The sequence below is a fragment of the Lissotriton helveticus genome, chromosome 10, assembly GCF_964261635.1.
Source record: "Lissotriton helveticus chromosome 10, aLisHel1.1, whole genome shotgun sequence".
NCBI lineage: Eukaryota > Metazoa > Chordata > Amphibia > Caudata > Salamandridae > Lissotriton > Lissotriton helveticus.
Window position 1 is genome coordinate 858,622,566 of NC_136071.1, and position 18,636 is coordinate 858,641,201.

At 43.7% G+C, this 18,636-nt stretch overlaps 1 protein-coding gene across 3 annotated transcripts in view; it reads right to left on the bottom strand.

Moving 5' to 3' along the window:
* The window catches only part of JAZF1 (JAZF zinc finger 1), a 689,301-nt gene that overhangs the window by 253,975 nt on the left and 416,690 nt on the right, over positions 1–18,636 (bottom strand). Inside the window, exon 1 of one of the 3 annotated variants that reach the window (XM_078663494.1) lies at positions 18,416–18,510. The exons of the other annotated variants lie outside the window; for them this stretch is intronic. Within the exon in view, the coding sequence (XP_078519620.1) occupies positions 18,416–18,465 (50 nt within the window). The 5' untranslated portion in view covers positions 18,466–18,510. Of the gene's footprint in view, positions 1–18,415; positions 18,511–18,636 lie in introns of those variants that run through there. 3 annotated transcript variants of the gene reach the window in all.

Genomic DNA, 18,636 nt, shown 5'->3' on the forward strand with positions numbered 1-18,636 from the left:
AAGGACAGGTCTTTATAGTGGATGCATTAATACACTGTCCCAGCAGACGCGGCTTCAGTGCTTAATTTGAGCCGGTGCTTTCCAGTGCTCAGCACTGGCACTTAATTGTCAACACCAGTACTTGTGACAGTATGCCACATGATGGCGCAGTCTATCTAATTTAGAGATGAGCATAACAGCAGTTGTTTATTAATTCAAATTTTGATTAATTCAAATTTTGAAAATTACTATTACCTGCCGCCCATGCCATTCTTATAGCTTTGAGGGCCTGGAACAGTCTGAATTGTCACACTTGTAGGGGTGCAATGTTTAGTAGTTGTGTTGTTACTGTCCTTGGCAGCGCTGGCAGGGGCAATGTGTGGTGCAAGCAGCATGGTCTCCTGACGAGGGCCCTGGCACTTATCTTTTACAAATTAAGCACTACCCGGCTTGGAATGCAACTTAGAGACACATTATGCCTTAGCTTAAGTACCAGCTGCAAGCCCCTCACTACCGTAAATTAAATATAACAACCCATTTCACATAGGTCATCGCTTAGTTATGCAGCCTCACAGTGATGTCCTATTTTTAGGTTACCCAGAAACCGAATTCACGGATTTAGCAAAAGGTGATGACATTTTCAAAACTACACTCTTCTGCATACTTGACACCGGGCGTCGGAGACTGAATAAGACTTGAAAGGGAGATTATTACCTGAAAATGCATCTCTGCTCTGGCAACAACCGACTCGGCCAAGAGTTCATGCGCTCCGGGCCATTAACTGACCAACCAGCCATTACCTGCTGAGAACTACTGATTCTTGGTGGCCAGCAGTCAAATTAATTGCAGAATGTATCTTTTTGGGACACGGTCATGGTTCATTGTATATTCCGCTTTATTACCCAGCAATATTGCCGGCGCAATAATAAAAGGTCTCAGGCAGTTTGATATGCTAACGTTCCTTGGATAATGTGAACACATTGGGCTTTTAAAATGTACTTCATTCAAAATTGTTCATTAGTTCTACCATTAAATGAAAAAAATGAAGTTCCTGTTCGACCAACAAATATAGTTCTTGCCACGAGTATTGCCCTTCAGACAATCTCACACATTGAACACCATTTGCATGCCTCTGGGACAGCAGAATCCAGGCCCTCCCCTCCAAGAACAGGGCGTCATTCCCTACGGTGCCCAGGGAGGCAGCTTGGTCAGTGAGATTTGGGGGGTGAGGGAGCTTCAGATTTTCCAACAATCACACCGGCATATAATGTCAAAATACATTACACGGCAAGCAAGGAGCATGTGGGGATGAGGGGCAGTGGAAAGGGAGATGAATGTGGATTTATAGGGGCACTAAGGGAGACAAAATATATTATTTTGTCAATTAACCAACATTATGAAGTCTATCAAAAAGAGTGGGAAAGTCTGTGCTTTATTGTCTGTGTGTAAAAATTGCTGGTGAAATCCGACAGACACCTCACCATACCCGACTCAAAGCACCTGTCCCCAACTATTAATCCGAGGCGACACTTATTAGTAGGGGTTCTAAACACCCCCTGTGAAGCTAAACCCCTAATGGTGCCATGTGACCCAGCAGAGCACCACTGCTCCACAAATTCAGGCTTTCCCAGGCAGATGAAAAAGCACAGCATACGTGCACCTCTGATAGATGTGAGGGATCCATGAGTTGATCTTGGAAAACGCTTATTATCCAGGAGGCAATACATGAAATGCGCTACTCCTCTGGAGAACCATCATGTTGAGAGAGGCAGCCAATCGCATGCTTTGGAATGCAGTCCTCAACTGGTAATAGAGACCCTCAGCGGAAACTTTCTCAGCATCTTACCTTTGAAGAGGTACAGGAAGATGGCGGTGGTGAGAGAACCGACCCATGTGTATACTACTGTCATTAGTGACCTTGGAATCAGTCAATTAAGATAGCTATTGTCCATCGCTACCTCTATGAACCTTGCCCAGGCCCATAAATATGTGACGTCAATAAATAAGCATTCTTGACTGACTTTACACAAAGAATGCAATATTTTGAGTTAAGCATGTAGAATTCATCACTCGTAGATGCATACTATGGCATGATGACAGACCGCAGAAGGCCACACAGGTAATTAAAGGCGCTGGAGACAAACGTCTGTACAGATGTAAATAGACTTTAATGTTTGTTATAGTCATATGTCTTTGCTACACTGTTCTGCCAAGTCAGAAAGGCTACAATCTTATCAAAACATTCCACTCAATGAGAGAAGAATGCTAAAAAATAAATAGTGCGAAACACAAAGATACACAATCAAATATTAGAGCACACAGTCTATACCAGCCATTTTGGCCCTCTGCACAATATTGTCTTCAATGGAGCTCCCAAGCTTCCAACCTTATATTTTAAGCAACATTATCCTTGGTCAGGGGCCGCTCCCAGGTAGCTGCTGACTGGGGGCAGCCTTCTCAAGGCCGCCAAGCAGTGGGGCATCCTCCACCGCAGTCAAGAACTACCTGGGAGCCCACTTCCCCTCAGGTTATCGTCTATTGTAACTCAGGCCCATCACATTTGGGCTGAAATTCACAATAGTGTTTGAGTGATGGTATGCCTTTCATGGTACTATTTAGGTGGAAGGTTACAAGAAGCATCATGTGCTGGATTTGTTTGTGGTAGGACTTGTCATTTGTGAATGCCTAGTATTGAGGGTCACACAAAAGGAGAATAAACAAATGCTGATAACAGATTTTAGTCATAATGAAAATCATTTATTGTTGGTGACCTATTTTATTTCAGGAAATGTGATCAACTCCAGGGTGAGTTCACACTGTGAAAAAAAAATAACCAAACGTTATTTGATGAAATTGCAAATAAGTATGGTTTTCCTTCAAGGTTTTCTCATTGAAATTATGGTTAATATTCCAGAAGTTAAAATGAGGACACATTTTCTAAAGATTAACAAAAATGTTCCTCCTCCGTGCAACAAAAGTGAGACTTGCTGTGTAAAGTATGAACTATCAACAGTGCTAGTCTGTCAGTAGGTTCCACAACATTCAGCTGCGGCTTCAAAAATGAATCCTCATAAATGCATGAAAATATATTTATAGACTTGGCTCTGGGTCGGCTCCTTGACTTCTTTGGCTAGATTTATTATCTACATAATTTCCCTGTTCCTTACTTGATGGCTTTCCTCCCTGTTGTCCCGCCTCTTGAGCCTCACCTCTTTACCATCTTCTGATTGGATAACTTATATCCTTCCACCACTCACATTCAGGGAACTACTTATTTTCTTTGGCTTTCAGCACTGCAGGGGAGCAAGTGTTTCTATTCTCTCTCTCCCTTTTCATTTCTTGCCGCTTACCCCTTTACATTACCAACCATCCACACCTTGTGCTTTCCACGTTGCTTTCTTCTGTTTCATCTCACCCTACTCTTCCCCGTCCCTCTCAGATTTTTTAATTAACACTCTCGCTCGGGCTCCTCCATTGTTCCCATGCCCTGCATTGGTTGCTGACCCCATCCAACATTCCCACTCCTCCATTGCTTCCCTACCTCTTGAGTGTGCCATCTTGGAACAATACATTTAGAAAAAAGCTACTGTGCCATAATGCATTCTGACACATGCATGAACGTGCACTGGCTTCAAAATCATTTTTATTGTAAGTTAAATATAAAGTAAAGTAAATATAAAGCAGGCAGAATAATGGGAAGTGCAAAGCGCAATAATGAGTTATTTGGAACAGACAGAGGGAGGCAGGCCATCCAAATGTAAAATAATCCCTCATGTTCTGCAATGCTAGAACCCAAATGGAGGCTGAAGGATACACCTAACCAGACAATAGCATTAGCTGAGAGAGAAATACTCCACTTGGTTGAGCCAACACTTGATTGACAAAGTGTCAAGCCAATTGCTGAAAGAGGCCAGTCTACAAAAAGCCAATGTATAGAGTGGATGGTCCAAAAAAACCTGCTTTAGGTTTGTTGGAAACAATAGTTGTGTTTGACAGCTGTACAGTAAAACCCCTAACTTAAAAAGAAGCAGGAAGCAGCTTTCAAATGTCTCAGAAAGACAAGATAGTAACTTTCCCAACAAAGACAGAATGAACAAATCAGAATGCAGAATGTACAGGTTAATGTCAGCTAATGCACCACAGGTAAGAGACGTCGACACTCTTGAGTACTTGTTCCAGACATCTCTATAGAACATGAAAGTCATAGTTGGAAGTATGGGTGAGAAACCTATATTTTTCATCCTTCAATGGTTGCTAAAAGAAGTCCCACTGTGCTAAGGAGATTAAAAACGAGAATAAAGCCAGCAGGACATATCTACTCCAGGGCACAACAACATTCACTTAATTCAAAGAAATACACGCTTATTTGGAGGACTCACAAATAATGAAACAGTGGTCTGAACCAGTTTGTTTTTACTCCAATGTATGCCAATATACAGGAGCTATGCAGCCCTGCTGCATACTTCCATGTTGGCCAAGCCCCGCGTCTGCCATCTTAGCACCAGTGACAAACTACCCCCATGATAAACACTGAATGTTTGTTAAATTATTCTATTTTGTTTTTTTCTTTTCATAAGATTTTGTTGGCAGGTGGAGAGAAGGATCTCAAAATTGTTGACGAAGGGGTGGTCTATTTTCTGAGAGACACTGCATACAATTGGTTTTACTCTGGTTTAACCCTGTAGGAGCAATTTTGAGAACAAATTCTCAAACGGCATGGTTTAGACAGTGATATGCCCAGAAAGGACTTAAATTAAATTCTCAACATAGAGCCATAAACTTTTTTCTTGGAAAGGAAGAATAACCTGACGTACTTCCTTTGGCAGTGGCCTGTCGTGTATTTCAGACAATGGTAGTGGCTAGACTCTAGTCACGTGGTGACACCCACAGGACCCCTGAGAGGTGAAGTGCAGCAGCTCCTGCCTATTTATGGCCCAGGCAAGGAATTAAAAGTCCAGGCTTGAGGGGCTAGGTCAGAGCAGTGCTTAATTTGAGCCAGTGGTTTCTAGTGTTGAGCCAAGGAACTTAATTGGGCCAGCCAAACAGTCATGCACACTTTGCATGTTCCCCACCGGGCTGCATTATACAACCTGGTGAGGAACATGCACATGCACATGCTCCCTGTCCCCATCTGAGTTCCGAATCACTGCCCTCAGACCAATCACAACGCTGCATTGCAGCATTGTGGTTGGCTCAGGGGAGCCTGTGTGCCCAGGTGCTTCCTGCTGCCGGCTGGGACTGGAGACAGGAAGAAGGAAGAGGGACTAGGATGGAGGGGAGGCGGCAGCCAGCCGTTCCAGATAAATCCTTTATTTTATTTTTTCATTAGCCCCCCCGCCCACCACCCCTATCCGGTAGCAGCCGCTACTGAGGAAAAGAAAGGGTACATCGAACAAAATAGGCAGTGAGTGCTTGGCTCCTCAGGCGAAAAGTTTAATAAGTCTACCAATTATCACTTGTTAGTCATGTTCGGGGTATACAGATGGGCTCACGACTACAGAGAAACTGGACTACCGCCCAAAAGCACCATCCTAAGTGGTCCCAAGTAGCCATGTGGATCAAAAAAGATTTTGGACCCTACTGCAGAAAGCAAATATTACACCTGTGACATAAAAGGGGAAGGATTCCCAAATCTGGGACTAGCATCTCTGGCCATCCTGCGCCTCCTTTGAGTTTTATAGTGTACTCTTTGAGCATTGACATGCACTAAGTGGATCAGACAGCAACCGTACCCAGCAAGGACTTTCAGATTTTCCACATGAAAATGTAAACCCCCAAATTGTTGTTGGTCCTTGTTTTGTTCAGTCCGGATCAAGCCGGAAACAATGCTCTTTTTAATGCTGATTTAAGCTGTTCAGTACTCACAAAAGTCGAGTTATTCATCCTGCAAGTGAACCCTGCAGTTTTCAGGGCTCCCTCTTACGGACCGAGCTGCCCACGGCTTCTTCTCACCCACATTACTGAGTTGCAACTTCAGCTGCACTCACTGTGCAGAAGGAGCAGCCAGCCATCTCTGAGAGTGGGAGTTTCTGGGCTTGACACCTTTCTTCCCTGTAACTCTGTGTGACTTTTTCTCCTTATATCAGGGATTCATATATGAGTCCAGGTTTGCAGCCTGGTCTTGTAAAGTGTAATACACTTGCAATTCTTCAACCCCAAAAAGTGAAACTTTGAATTGTGCGAGATCCAACCATGACTTGGCATTGTCGAATAGGCACCGACGTATTAAAGTTGGCTCCTGATTCATTTGAAGTAAATGCTAATTCAGGAGAGCCAATTCAAAAGCCAGAGCAACCCCTACAATTAGAATAAAACAAAGGGCAAATTATCATGTAGTTAGGGCAAAACAGAATCACAAAAAGGCATGAATCGGACAATGGTGTTCGCGGTGTAGATGCAGTGCAGGTGGAAAAGTGATAAGCTGCGCATGTACAAAATGCAATGGTGACAAATACAAGTGTACTTCTTAAAGTTAAACACATCAACTGATGTACGGGGAAATATGTCCATAATTTGACTGTGGCCAGGCAAAAATAACCGCTAGGCATAGACGTCATTCATCAAAATACCTGAGGCAAGGGAAGGATTATCAGACGCCCTTTGACCACAAAGAAATGACAGGATTGCCTCCTTGTCCACTTTAGCCCCTTTACAGGCTCCTATTGGCTGCTGAGTCTTTAGGGAAAGGGCCAGGAGTGTAAACTTCAGACAGTAAATGGGGCTCTTAGAGACATCTTAACTTTCTTTTACTGATGGTGCCTCCTAGACTGCTGAAAGCAGGGGTCACAAGACCACCTCCAGGGTATCAAAGGGCCAAGCCAGGGATAGTGGCTACTATATTTGGAACCTCTAATTAATGCCCATTCCAACAGAATGATGCAGTAAAGCAGCACCCTCATGAGACATCGCTTGCAGCCCTGGCACTGCACGGCCAGAGCGCTGACGCGGAAGCACAGGAATGCGATGCCTCTCAGGCAGACAGCAGGAAGTTCCTACATTGTGTTTGATCTGCCTCAGCAGCATAATTACACCACACAAGCTTTTCATTAGGTAAGGGAAGCCAAGTAAGTACTAGCCTGCCAGGGATCCCAGATCTGAAGAGGACCACAACATGGCGGCTAAAGGAAAAACGTATTATGGGACCAGTTCCGCCCAGAGAGGGTCTCAGGCGTTCAAGTGCCATAAAAATCATTAGCAAGATCCGGCTGTGTGGCTCCAGTGTAGCACTCTGCCCCGCCACGCCAGACAGGCCCTTTTCATTCTCCTGCCCCAAGGTGCTTTTAGGGCCTAAACCTGCTGCAGGAGATGGGATCAAGGTGGCAGTGCGAGCGAGGCACAAGAGGTGGAGGGAAAGTCTGCTTTCTGGTGGTCAAACGGCAACACAGTGACTAACATTTGTGACTGTGAAGAAGCGCAGAGCTGATGTATTCTGTCCAGCAACTGCCCTGCGACTCACACCATCAAATTGATATAAGATCAGGATGGTTTGATCTGTATGAAGTCACATGCCTGTTTATTATTTTATTATGTGCATGCCCTCCACTCAGGTTCATGGACATTGACAAACTGTCCTGCTTGATGGACTTTCGAAAACGAATTAAAATGTTTAAAAAATAAACGGAGTGACAGTCACAGTCCCAGAGAGCAGCTCATGATCTTGGAAGGTAACAATACCATCACCATAAAACTGTAAGGCCAGACCAGGGGCAGAAGGCTGCTATAAAAACGATCGATTGAAACCTACCGTAACAAGCCAGTGGAATGACTACCAAGGAATGGAGGAAGTAGCTGGCTGGAAATGGTGGTCTGGGGGAGGGAGAGTTAAGTGTCTGCCATCAATGGGGCTGTCCGGACTCATCCTGTACTCTTACCCTTGTCTCACGCCTGCGCATTCATCCTGTGGTGCGCACAGATCCTTGCGCTGCACCAGTCCTCGATAAAAAGCCTGGCTATGAGACTGGAGGTGAAAAGAAGAATCGGATGAAAGAAACACTCATGCATTCTTCTGCAATAGATGGACCGAGTTTCCATGATTAAACACAGTCTTTGGTCATCGTGTATTGTCCAATAACAGATCCATCAAAAACAAATATTAAGGTATTGTGATGGGTATGTACAAGGTACTGGGTAGTAATGTCTCCTAGCAAATGTTATGTTATGTTATGTTATTTTATAAAATCCTATGTAGCGCACAGCTGCCCCAGCTAAGGGGCATCCCGGCGCCCGTATGGTGTATGTCCTTCAATTAATTCTTTGGGTGCTGATGGATGATGAGGTAACTGATAAAAATGGACTCCCATTCAATGCTCTTGGAAGACTTCCAAAACCCTATTCCCCACTTGAGGCTCTATTTAGGTTTGTGAGAAGCCAAGAGAAGTGTACCTTTTCATAATTTTTGCCTCTCTCCCAGTAAGAGCTACGTTTTGTGGCAAGACTTTATGAAGGATACAATAAGGGGACAAAATCATTCAAGCTGCTCCCTCACATTAAGCGTACTGCCTGAGGATGTGGTGATCTCAGCTACGGCGTAAGAATCAAGAAGTCATGCATTACAAAATAGCAGCTCAGTGAAACAGACTAGAGACTCACTCCTTTTCTGAGACATAGATAACCAAAAACAACAATAGTGCTTGAAAAGGGTCCAAGGAAGTGAAAGGTAAGCATAGGCTTGGTGTTTCAATACACGAGCAAAGCATTACTTTTTAATTTTTATTAAAGTTTCCATTTAAGTGTCAAGTCAGAAGAAATATTCTACGACTCCGTTCTAGGGTGGCAATGCTTAAAGCACCCCAAGGCAGCTTAAATGGGAACAAACAACTTGCAGCCCCAACCTCAGCTGCAGGTAGGCGAGGCTGTGACACTATCAACGAGAAAGGAGCAGGCACAAGAACTCACCGATTGCCACCTCCGTTGGTGCTTGTGAGAGCTCTAGTAGTACAACTACTAAAGAGGTTATCATCATAAAATACAGAAGCGGAGAACATGATTTCTGTTGAGAAAACAGTGAATGTGTTCATGGGTGCAGTAAGTGAAAAGAAAACAAATCAGTTCTCTTCACACAAACCCTCATCCGTAGTATTGTCATACGATTTCCACTTTTCAGCTAGAACAACAAAAACATTGGGATGGTGCCAGGCTGATTCTGCGCACCCACTCAGGATATGTTGGCCTATAGACATGATAGCTCACAGTGTCACCATAAGCACCCTTAAACCTGGCAAGGTAACAAATGGTTTGGGCAACCTCAAAACATGATAACTCTGACTCCCCAAGGAATCGTGGTAACAGATCTAGAACCTTTTTGCTCAGTCACTCGTGCTCACTCAGAGAGATACACAAGAAATACACAAAGAGGCGTTTTCAATATTTATTGGACCATTGTGATTCTTGCATAAAACATATGTGCTGCAAAGACCAATAGACAGAAACAGATAAAAGTGATTAGCAATATAAGGACAGTGAAAAGAATGATCAATTCCACCATCATGCTAAAACAGTGTATATATGCTGGCATATATGTACTGGGTATAGTGTACTCCTGCTATACGCTCCTTAACCTAGTTGCCTTGTGCGCGTGTTCTGCCAAGAATTCCCTATTGGATGATCTAAATCCCCATTACCTGAAGGCAAGGTATGTTGTTCCCTGTCTTGGGCACAAATTGGACATCCCTCCTCGCAGAAGGTAAACAGGAATCAGCTGGGCTGAGACTCTGAAAGAGCGACAACCTCCCAAAAACAGTAGAGTGCTCCTCTAATTTTAGCTCCTAAATACATGTGAGTTTAAAACAACAGTATCCATGCTTCTGCAACGAGGCTTTAGCCAAGCTGACATTGTTTATTGTCTCTGTGGTACCCCTGTCGCCTAATGGACAAATATTAAAAAATAACATTTGCACAATGTGTGTTCAGGCTTTGTATTGAATGTTCAAGGTATTGTGTAAGTGCACTTACGAAGTGGAATTGTAAGCAGTGTGCTTTCTGAGAAACTAATCCTGCACTGTCACACTAGTAAATGTGTGTCAAAAGTCATTGTGAAGAAAAAGAAGGCAACTTAATAAACATGTGCGTGTAAAATGGCAAAAATTCTTCCCATGCCTAACCTAGCCACGTGACAGTATTTATTATTTATAAGGGTTGCAGAATGTTCCTTTGTTTGAGGATGTGTGGTTAGAAATTTTAGACCTGTTGTGAATTCCCTCACCAGAAAATTCTATGTAAACCAGTGCTTTAAATAGGCAGGTACTGTCCGGTACTGAGTGCCTGTACTTCTCAGCACTGCTTCAATACATTTAATGATAGAGTAACAACACTACTCAGGAGCAAACAGGTACTGTAAATAGTGAGTACAAGCAGTGGCGGCTGGTATTTAATGGCATTGGGTGGGGTGAATCGCGGGGGTAAGGGCGGGACTCCAAATAAAAATAGACTTACCTGTCTGCCGCCGTCACTGCCACAGCCTCCTCCTCTTAGTCCTCTTATTTGCCCGCTTCCAGGGCAGGAAGCCGGAAGCACCCAACTTCAAGCCTCCTGGTAGCTAATCACAATGCTGTCATGCACGGTTGTGATTGCTCTGAGCGCCGTGGATCGGCGCTCATCCAGAGAATGGGAGGCTGGGCATGTTCTCCACCTAGGCTGTAATGCAGCCTGCATGAAGAACCTACAAAGTGCGCATGACGGTTTGGCCGGCCTGAAAGGTCCAGCCAAAGTGTCATGAGCACTACAAGTAGGCAAAGCACTCATCCCCTGCCGTGCTCTGAGAGCCTAAGCGGAGGAGCCTTCACTGAGTACCTGCCCTTATTTCCATTTAAAGCACTCCTATAGAGGAATAAGATTCTTTGATGTATTTTGGGAAAAAATATTTTACATTCATATCTTTTTGTGGATGTACGGTATGGTACCAGAATAGTGTAACTTAAAGATTATTAGACAGAAATATTGCTTGCAAAAATATCATCCCTTTCAAGCTAATAATAGAGTCCAAAAAAAGCAAACTTTGATTTACCTACGATCCAAACCTTATTTGGAGTTGCCCAAAAGACAAGGACTAGGAGTACCTGACAACATATAACCTTTGATCACCAAGAGATGACAGGATTGACTCCTTGTCCGCCCTTGGTCCATTTGCAGCCTCCTACTGGCTGCCGAGGATCTAGGGAAGGGACTGTAAACAACAAAAAAGTAAAGATGGCTCTTAATATAAGTAATATACCAACAGCTCTGCGCCGCTAGTGCAATTGCAAACACTCCTGCATGGCCAACTTTGCATTAAAATTTCCTCCCCGGCCTACTATCACTCTTTACAGGATCTCTCTTTACAGGACTAGACCCTCTGTTTGTTGGCTTTTGCTGCCTATTAGGTCTTCATTCCCTTAACACATACTGTTCTTTTGACCCCTTACAGTTATCCACGATCGTTGCCTATCAAATTTTCTTTGTTTATCTTTAGTGTGCTCAAGAATCTATTGTGTATCGCATCATATGGTAAACGTTCTTGTTTTGTTGTGTTCTTCACGATCATGTAAAGCGCTTCGATACCTTCGGGTATAGCTAGCGCTATATAAAACCTATAAATAAATATGAATTAATATTTTTTCTCATGGATGCAAGTCATGAATCTTAAAAGGAAAATATATTATGTAAGCAAGGTGAAAGACTAAGATTATTATGCCTTTTTAGATTTTTTTAAACACCAAATAATAAAAAAAATGCTCATGACGTGTCTAAACAACAAGTTGCCATATTAAGACGGTTTCGTACTTAATCGCTTCACATGTGACATAAAGATATAATTGTTTAGCAAAATGTATGTCCCTCCACGTCGTAGACAGTGACTTATGACCACACTCCTGTGTTTTAATAAAAATAAAAAGCTCTTTAACGCGGGTTCTGTGTGCGTGTGCTGGGTAATGGGGTAAGGCCCAAGGAGAGAAAAGTTAAAGCTGTTCTGTTCCCCTCCCCCTTTCACAGTAGTAAATATGGAATGTGACAAGACGAACGATGATACAACAGAGCCCCCTGCAGACGGACACGTGTAATGTAACCTGTAACGACAACGAGTTCCCCGTTCGCAAAGCGTCCCATGAAACAAACTGCTTCCGTGAAAAGTATAAAATATATTTATCCACGACGTGCTCATTCACTTCGTTTTAAAGATACAGCTGATAGTGCTACTTCTTAATGCCCACTTTGCAGACTTAGGCGAGAGATTCCCACTGTTTTATGCAACACACAAAAAAAAACCCATAAGAAAAAAAACAAGAAAATAAACGTTTTCTTTACTTTGCATTTCTTCTGCTTAAATATCGAGACAATGACGCGGGAGGTATACAATAAAGGTGATGCAGTTACCCAAATATATATGTACCCTTACCCCTCATTGTACATAAGAAATACTACAATCAACACGGACTAAGCTCGTTGAACTAACCATGCAGTCTAATACTGAAATCTCGCGGTGTGCCAGTGAGTGTTGTGGCCAAAGGTTCATTCCCCAGACTCTGCCAAGCAATAGCCACCGGGGAGGGGACAGTGCAACCCTCTTTCAACCTGTAAATGTAGATCTGATCTGTCTCACTTGGGACCTGTGTTGCCCAACTGCATCTTTCTTATGGAAATATCCATTGGACCAACACAGGTTTTTCAGAGCGTGGGGCACAACACTATTCAAGCTCACATTGATCAATTAAGGTGTTACATACAGTAAAAAGGCAGGGAGTGGGAGGAAAGCTCTGGGGCCATTACTAATGGTTAGACTTTATCCTTTAACCTTCTCGGGACTCCATATTAAGGGCCTCATGTACAAACTTTTTTGCCAGTTGCAAAAGGGCGATTCACAGAATCCGCCTGTTTGTGAACGTGAAAATGCTTTTTGGGATGTAGAAAGCTCTATTTGCGATTCGGTGACCTATTGCCGAATCGCAAATTGGGTTTGTATTCAGTATTAGGAAGGGGTATGTTTCAGGCGTCCCTACCTAATACCGAATTGCAGTGGGATGTGTGAATGTTTTGTGACCGAAATGCAGTCGCAAAACATTTGCAATATACCACCAATTTCAAATTTGTGGTGACCCGCGGGGACACATTCCCGTTTGTGAATGTTTGTAAAAGCATTTTTAAGAGCAGGCAATTGTCCCAAGGACCACTGCCCACTCTGAAAAAATTAAAAGAAAACTTTCATTTTTTTTTTTTAACCCATCCTGTTTCCTTTAAGGAAAACAGGCTGCCTAAAAAAAAAGATTGCTTTATTTAACAGCAATCACAGACATGGCTCTTTCCAAATACAATGCAGCCCTGAACACTGCTGTTAATCTTATCGCCCCTTTAAGAGTCTGTAATCAGCGGTCTAACCGCCGTCAGGAATTATGGTATTCTGATCTACTGCGTGCAGAAAAGAAAGTATGCAGGAAGTTGGAGAAGACCTGGAGAAACTCCCATACTGTAGCAGATAAATTCCGCTACCACTCTGCCATGAGATCTTACCATAGAAACATCAGAGCTGCTCGTAAAAACCATATTATTTCCCAACTGACTGAGGCAGGCAATGACCCGAAAATACTTTATCGGGTCCTCCAAACCTTCACTAAGCCTGTAGCTTGTGAAAGTCCAGAGACTGTGTCCCAACAACTGTGTGATGACACTGCTGGGTTCCTCTTGAATAAGATCGACTCTATCTATCAAAAAATTGCCCAATCTAGTATTTTGGTCGATACTAGTGACTCCTCCCAAAGCTCTCAGCACGAGACTGTTGAATCTGGCCCCACTAAACTGTCCTGCATTCCTGAGATCAGTTTGGACGATGTTAATTCCCTGATCGGCACCATTAAGTCGGGTTGCCCGGCGGACCTCGTTCCTGCCCGAGTGATGCATCTCATAGGAGACACTCTTAGTCCAACTATTCAGACCCTGATTAACCGCTCGTTATCTGAAGGTTCAGTTCCACTTAAGTGGAAAAATGCCCTTGTCAAGCCCATTAGGAAAAACACCTCTGTCCCTTGGTCTGATATGTCCAACTTGAGGTCCATCTCCCTTTTGCCGTTTGCCGGCAAACTGATGGAGAAACATGTCAACCTTCATTTCTCCAGTTTCATTGAGCAGGCCGGATGCCTGGACCATTCTCAATCAGGGTTCAGGCCAAAGTATAGTACCGAGACTGCTCTCCTCTCGGTCACGGATACTATACGTATGTCTCTGGACAGGGGTCTGTCCGTGGTGTTGGTGCTGTTGGACTTGTCCGCAGCATTCGACACCATATCCCATGTCATTCTTCTAAGAAGACTAGAGGAGATTGGCTTGGAAAAATCTGCCCTGGCGTGGTTCACCAGCTTCCTCACAGACCGTACCCAGCAGGTGAATATGGGTACTTTCAGTTCCACCCCTTCCAAAATCACTAGAGGAGTCCCGCAGGGCTCCTGTCTCAGCCCTATGCTGTTTAATGTTTATGTTGCCTCTCTGGCCAGTATTATGAGGTCTTACGGGTTTGTACCCATATCATACGCCGACGACACTCAGTTGTTGTTTACCTTTAAAACCTTCACCCCTGTGGTAAGGCAAGCCTTCTCGAGTGGCATGACGGCGGTCGCCAGTTGGATGGCCAACAACTTTCTCCAATGTAACGTGGGAAAGTCAGAAGTCATGTTGTTCGGGGAAGCTAAAATCTTGTGGGCCCCTGACTGGTGGCCTACTAGCTTGGGAGCGGCCCCTTCCCCTAAACAGGTGGTGAAAAATCTGGGGGTCCGCCTTGACCAAGACCTCACACTTGTACATCACGCTAACATCACGGTGGGGTCTTGTTTTCATGTCATCAGTCTCCTTCGGAAGGTGTTCCCTCTCCTCCCCGACAGCTCGAGGAAGACCTTGGTTCAGGCTCTCGTGCTGAGTCGCTTGGACTATTGTAATGGTCTTCTCCTAGCGGCCAATGAGGGCATTTTAAACAAACTCCAGGTAGTACAGAACACCGCAGCACGCCTGGTGACAAATGCCCCACCCAGAACTCCATCCCGGCCCCTTCTCAAACTGCTCCACTGGTTGCCCATCCGGAAACGTGTTGAATTTAAGACCTGCTGCGTGGTGCACAAAAGTCTGCACAATCTAGGGCCATCCTACCTAGCTGACAAATTTGTCCATCATCGCCCCACACGGAACCTCCGCTCCAGCAACCAGCTGTTACTGCAGGTTCCCGGAATCAGCAATACCAGACAGGGAGGACGCGCCCTTTCTGTGATGGGCCCACGACTGTGGAACAACCTCCCCCTTTCCCTTAGGCAGTGTACCAGCCACTCAATTTTCAGGAAGAGTCTTAAGACCACGCTGTTTCAGTACTAGCGCCCCCCTCTCCTAGCACCCTCTCCGACAGCACTGCGCGGAGATACACCTTCGGGTGTGATTCCGGCGCGTTATAAACCTATAAATAAATAAATAAATAAATGGTGGTCTTCTGACCCCAGCAGGCCACCATCCCTTTGATTTTAGGGAAGGTCTATTTTCGATCCACTGGGAACTGAAAATGAAACTCAAATGAGTTTCATACATTTGAAATAGCAAATTCCTAATTGCGATTTCCAGGGAATCACAATTAGGAACTCGCTATTTCAAAGTTTCGTACATGTGGCCCTAAGACTCTATCAATGGGTAAAAGGATTGAGGTGTGGGTTGCAGCAGTCAACACTTTAGCATTCCAAGCCCTGGGATACCTAAAGCTGTACTTGGGGGGGCTTTTTCTGCTTTTATAACTTAAGGCACAGAGCATTCCTGTCCCTATTTACAAATCCCCACATGCTGACATAGAACCTGATTCACAAAGGTTACGTTTGTTTTGGAATTCACAAAACAGTATTTTAACCCCTTGCCTGGGCTGAACGTTCCGCGCTAGTGCGGAACGTTCTATTGCGCGGGCGGGGCCGCGACGTTCAACGGACGTGCGCAGCACTACCGAGGTAGTGCAAGCGACGTCTGCTGAACGTCGGCAGCAGCGGTGGGGTTAATACAAAGTTTCCAAGTTTGGAGACCCTACAGTCGGTGAGGAGAACGCCACACCAAAATGATACACCATGCTTGTCTTTTCATGTGCAGAGTTTCTGCACCCTGACTGCGGACTCTCCGCACTCCTAAACTTACTATTAAAATGCAGTTTTGTGAATTCCAAAATATACCTAAACCAAACTGTACGTTTACCTTTGTGAATCAGGCCCACAGACCGCATCACATAGCACTGCAAGCTTGATGAATTTCACTGCCAAAACAATTGGAAAGTGGATTATTATTTAAATTGGACAAGTGCTCACCTAAAATGATAAGGCCACCACTTGCTAGATGTCACACAAATTACATAAAATGAACCTGCGCTCAATGTCTGTTAACATGAGCAGTCAGGCTTAAATCAAAGGCAATGTGTAAAGTATTTAAGCAGTGCACACACAGTAGAAAAAGTCATACAAAACACATTACATTTCCACAACTAATTTTAAAATAAAGAGAACAATTTAATGAGTAAAGTAAGGCCTAAATGGCAAAAAACAAATAAGGGGAACCAGCATTATGAATTTTAAAAAGATTTATTTTAAAAAGTCAAAAAGAAGAAAGCGCCAGGCACCAGTCAGACTGATATGAAGCCCTGGTTGGATACAACAAGTGGATTGGTCACAATGAAAGTTTGAAAACGTTTTCAATTTCCAAAACAGAAAGGAAGTTTATAACTTTTTGAGACGAAAAATCCTCTGTGGGCAGGCTGCCACTCAAACTAGCTGCCCCCATGGTACCGAAGGCCGGACTGTTGAATCAGGTTGGAACCATTGGAGCTTTGGTGATTTCTTGCAAAACACTTTCTACCAAGAACTGGACTTAGTCTTTTGATCGGGACAAAGCCTAAATGCAATCCAAAGCCATGAAACTGATGGTTGGATAATGTTTCCCGCATGTTCCCCTGAAGCTCTGAAGGAACAGTTTTTTCAAAGTTCCCAAACTTTCTTCTGGTGCCCAAACAATGGCAGTAGTACTCTTCTATGGCCTCACGAGAAGGAAGGGCACTTAGAGATTATCAGAGTGTCAGAGACCAACAGCAAAGTCCAGTACAGGTCCAGTTGCCAATTGACAGCAGGGAAAGGCATGTTGCAGCCTGCTGGATACTTGTAGCCCCACAGATCGGTCAACTGACCCTCGGAGTCCATTTCTTTGTCTTGGCTACAAGGGAGAACAGGTTGAATCCTTAGTGCGCCTCTCAGACAGCAGACAGCTGGTCCAGTCCTCTTTGGCAGGTCCAAAGATGTGTTCTGAGGAAATGCCTTGGGTGCCACATTTATGCCTGGCACCAGCTAGTCGGTGGGGTGGCTCCTGGGTACTCCTTAACAAATGGGATAAAAGCTCCCAGGCGCTACCCTACCTACTTTTTCAGTGGTTCCTACTTGCCCTACTGCAAACAATTCCATAGTTCTGCATACTCTCAAAATCCAAAATGGGGAATCCCTTCCCTTGTGCAGCGCCGACAAGCCTAGCTAGAGGGTTGGCCAGGGTAATGATCAGTCCTCTCCACTGTGAACATTCAAAGCCGATTCTGGGCTTAGGTTTCCTTCCACTGTGTCTGGTGCTAGCATGAATATCGGGACAAAAAGCAGGCTTCCCAAGGATCACCTAACATTTGCATGTGACAGAGAAGTTAATTAGGTTTGTGGGCCCACTGCAACTGGTCTTCCTGCCAAGGGAGGAAAACATCTCTCCACTTACTTTCAGGCCATTGTGCTTGTACAGTGCAAAAGCAGTTTTCACATCTCTATCACACCTAATTCAGGCCAAGTACAGGCCAGGCATTTGTTGGAGAGCTAACACAAATTAGCCACCAGCAGCTTCAAGCATAGTGAAGGTAACTTTCTAAAATTTACATTTCCCATATATTTTATGAAAATCCAACTTTACCATTAGATTGGATGTTTATTATTTATAAAATAAGAATATAGTCTGTAGCAGATACAAGTCAAAAGTTATAGATTAAAGTCTGCAATGAATATGTTGACTATTCCTAGGTACCAGTTACAGCTTGCCTAGCAGCGATGTCATTTTGGGCCTAGTCACTAGAGAACATGCCACTTCTATTGCCACATATGTTCCACTCTTAAATATTAAGCATTCTACCCTGAAGACAGCAAAGTGTGTTAGGGGACACTTATTTAATATTTAAATTATTTTCTACATAATAAGAGCTCATAATTGTAAGAACTCAAATTGATTTTTCATGTTTTCTTTGGTTGCTCTTTTTGATAACGTGATACGTGACCTTTTTTGGTTTCAAATTACAAATCTGATGCTATATAAATACTTTGTCTTTGCATCAATGTTTTTCACTTACAACGTAAACACACATTTATGAAAAGTTGCATTGATGTTACGTATGCAAGAGGATGACCAGAAACAATAAGAATTTTTGCTATTTTCAAGTTTTCCACAGTACCTTATAGTCCATGTTTTTGACGATCTGTATCCATGAGTAATAGGCATCATTGGATTCCGGGTAAGAGAGGTCTAACAGTTCAGGGCTCATTGTTGAGATCTGTGTATGATCCACAAGTTGTAAGTTCAAATACCAGCAAAGTCGAATCAGCCTTTCATTGTAGCAAGGATGATAAAATGAGTACCAATTTTAACTGAGTAACAATAATTGTATATACACAA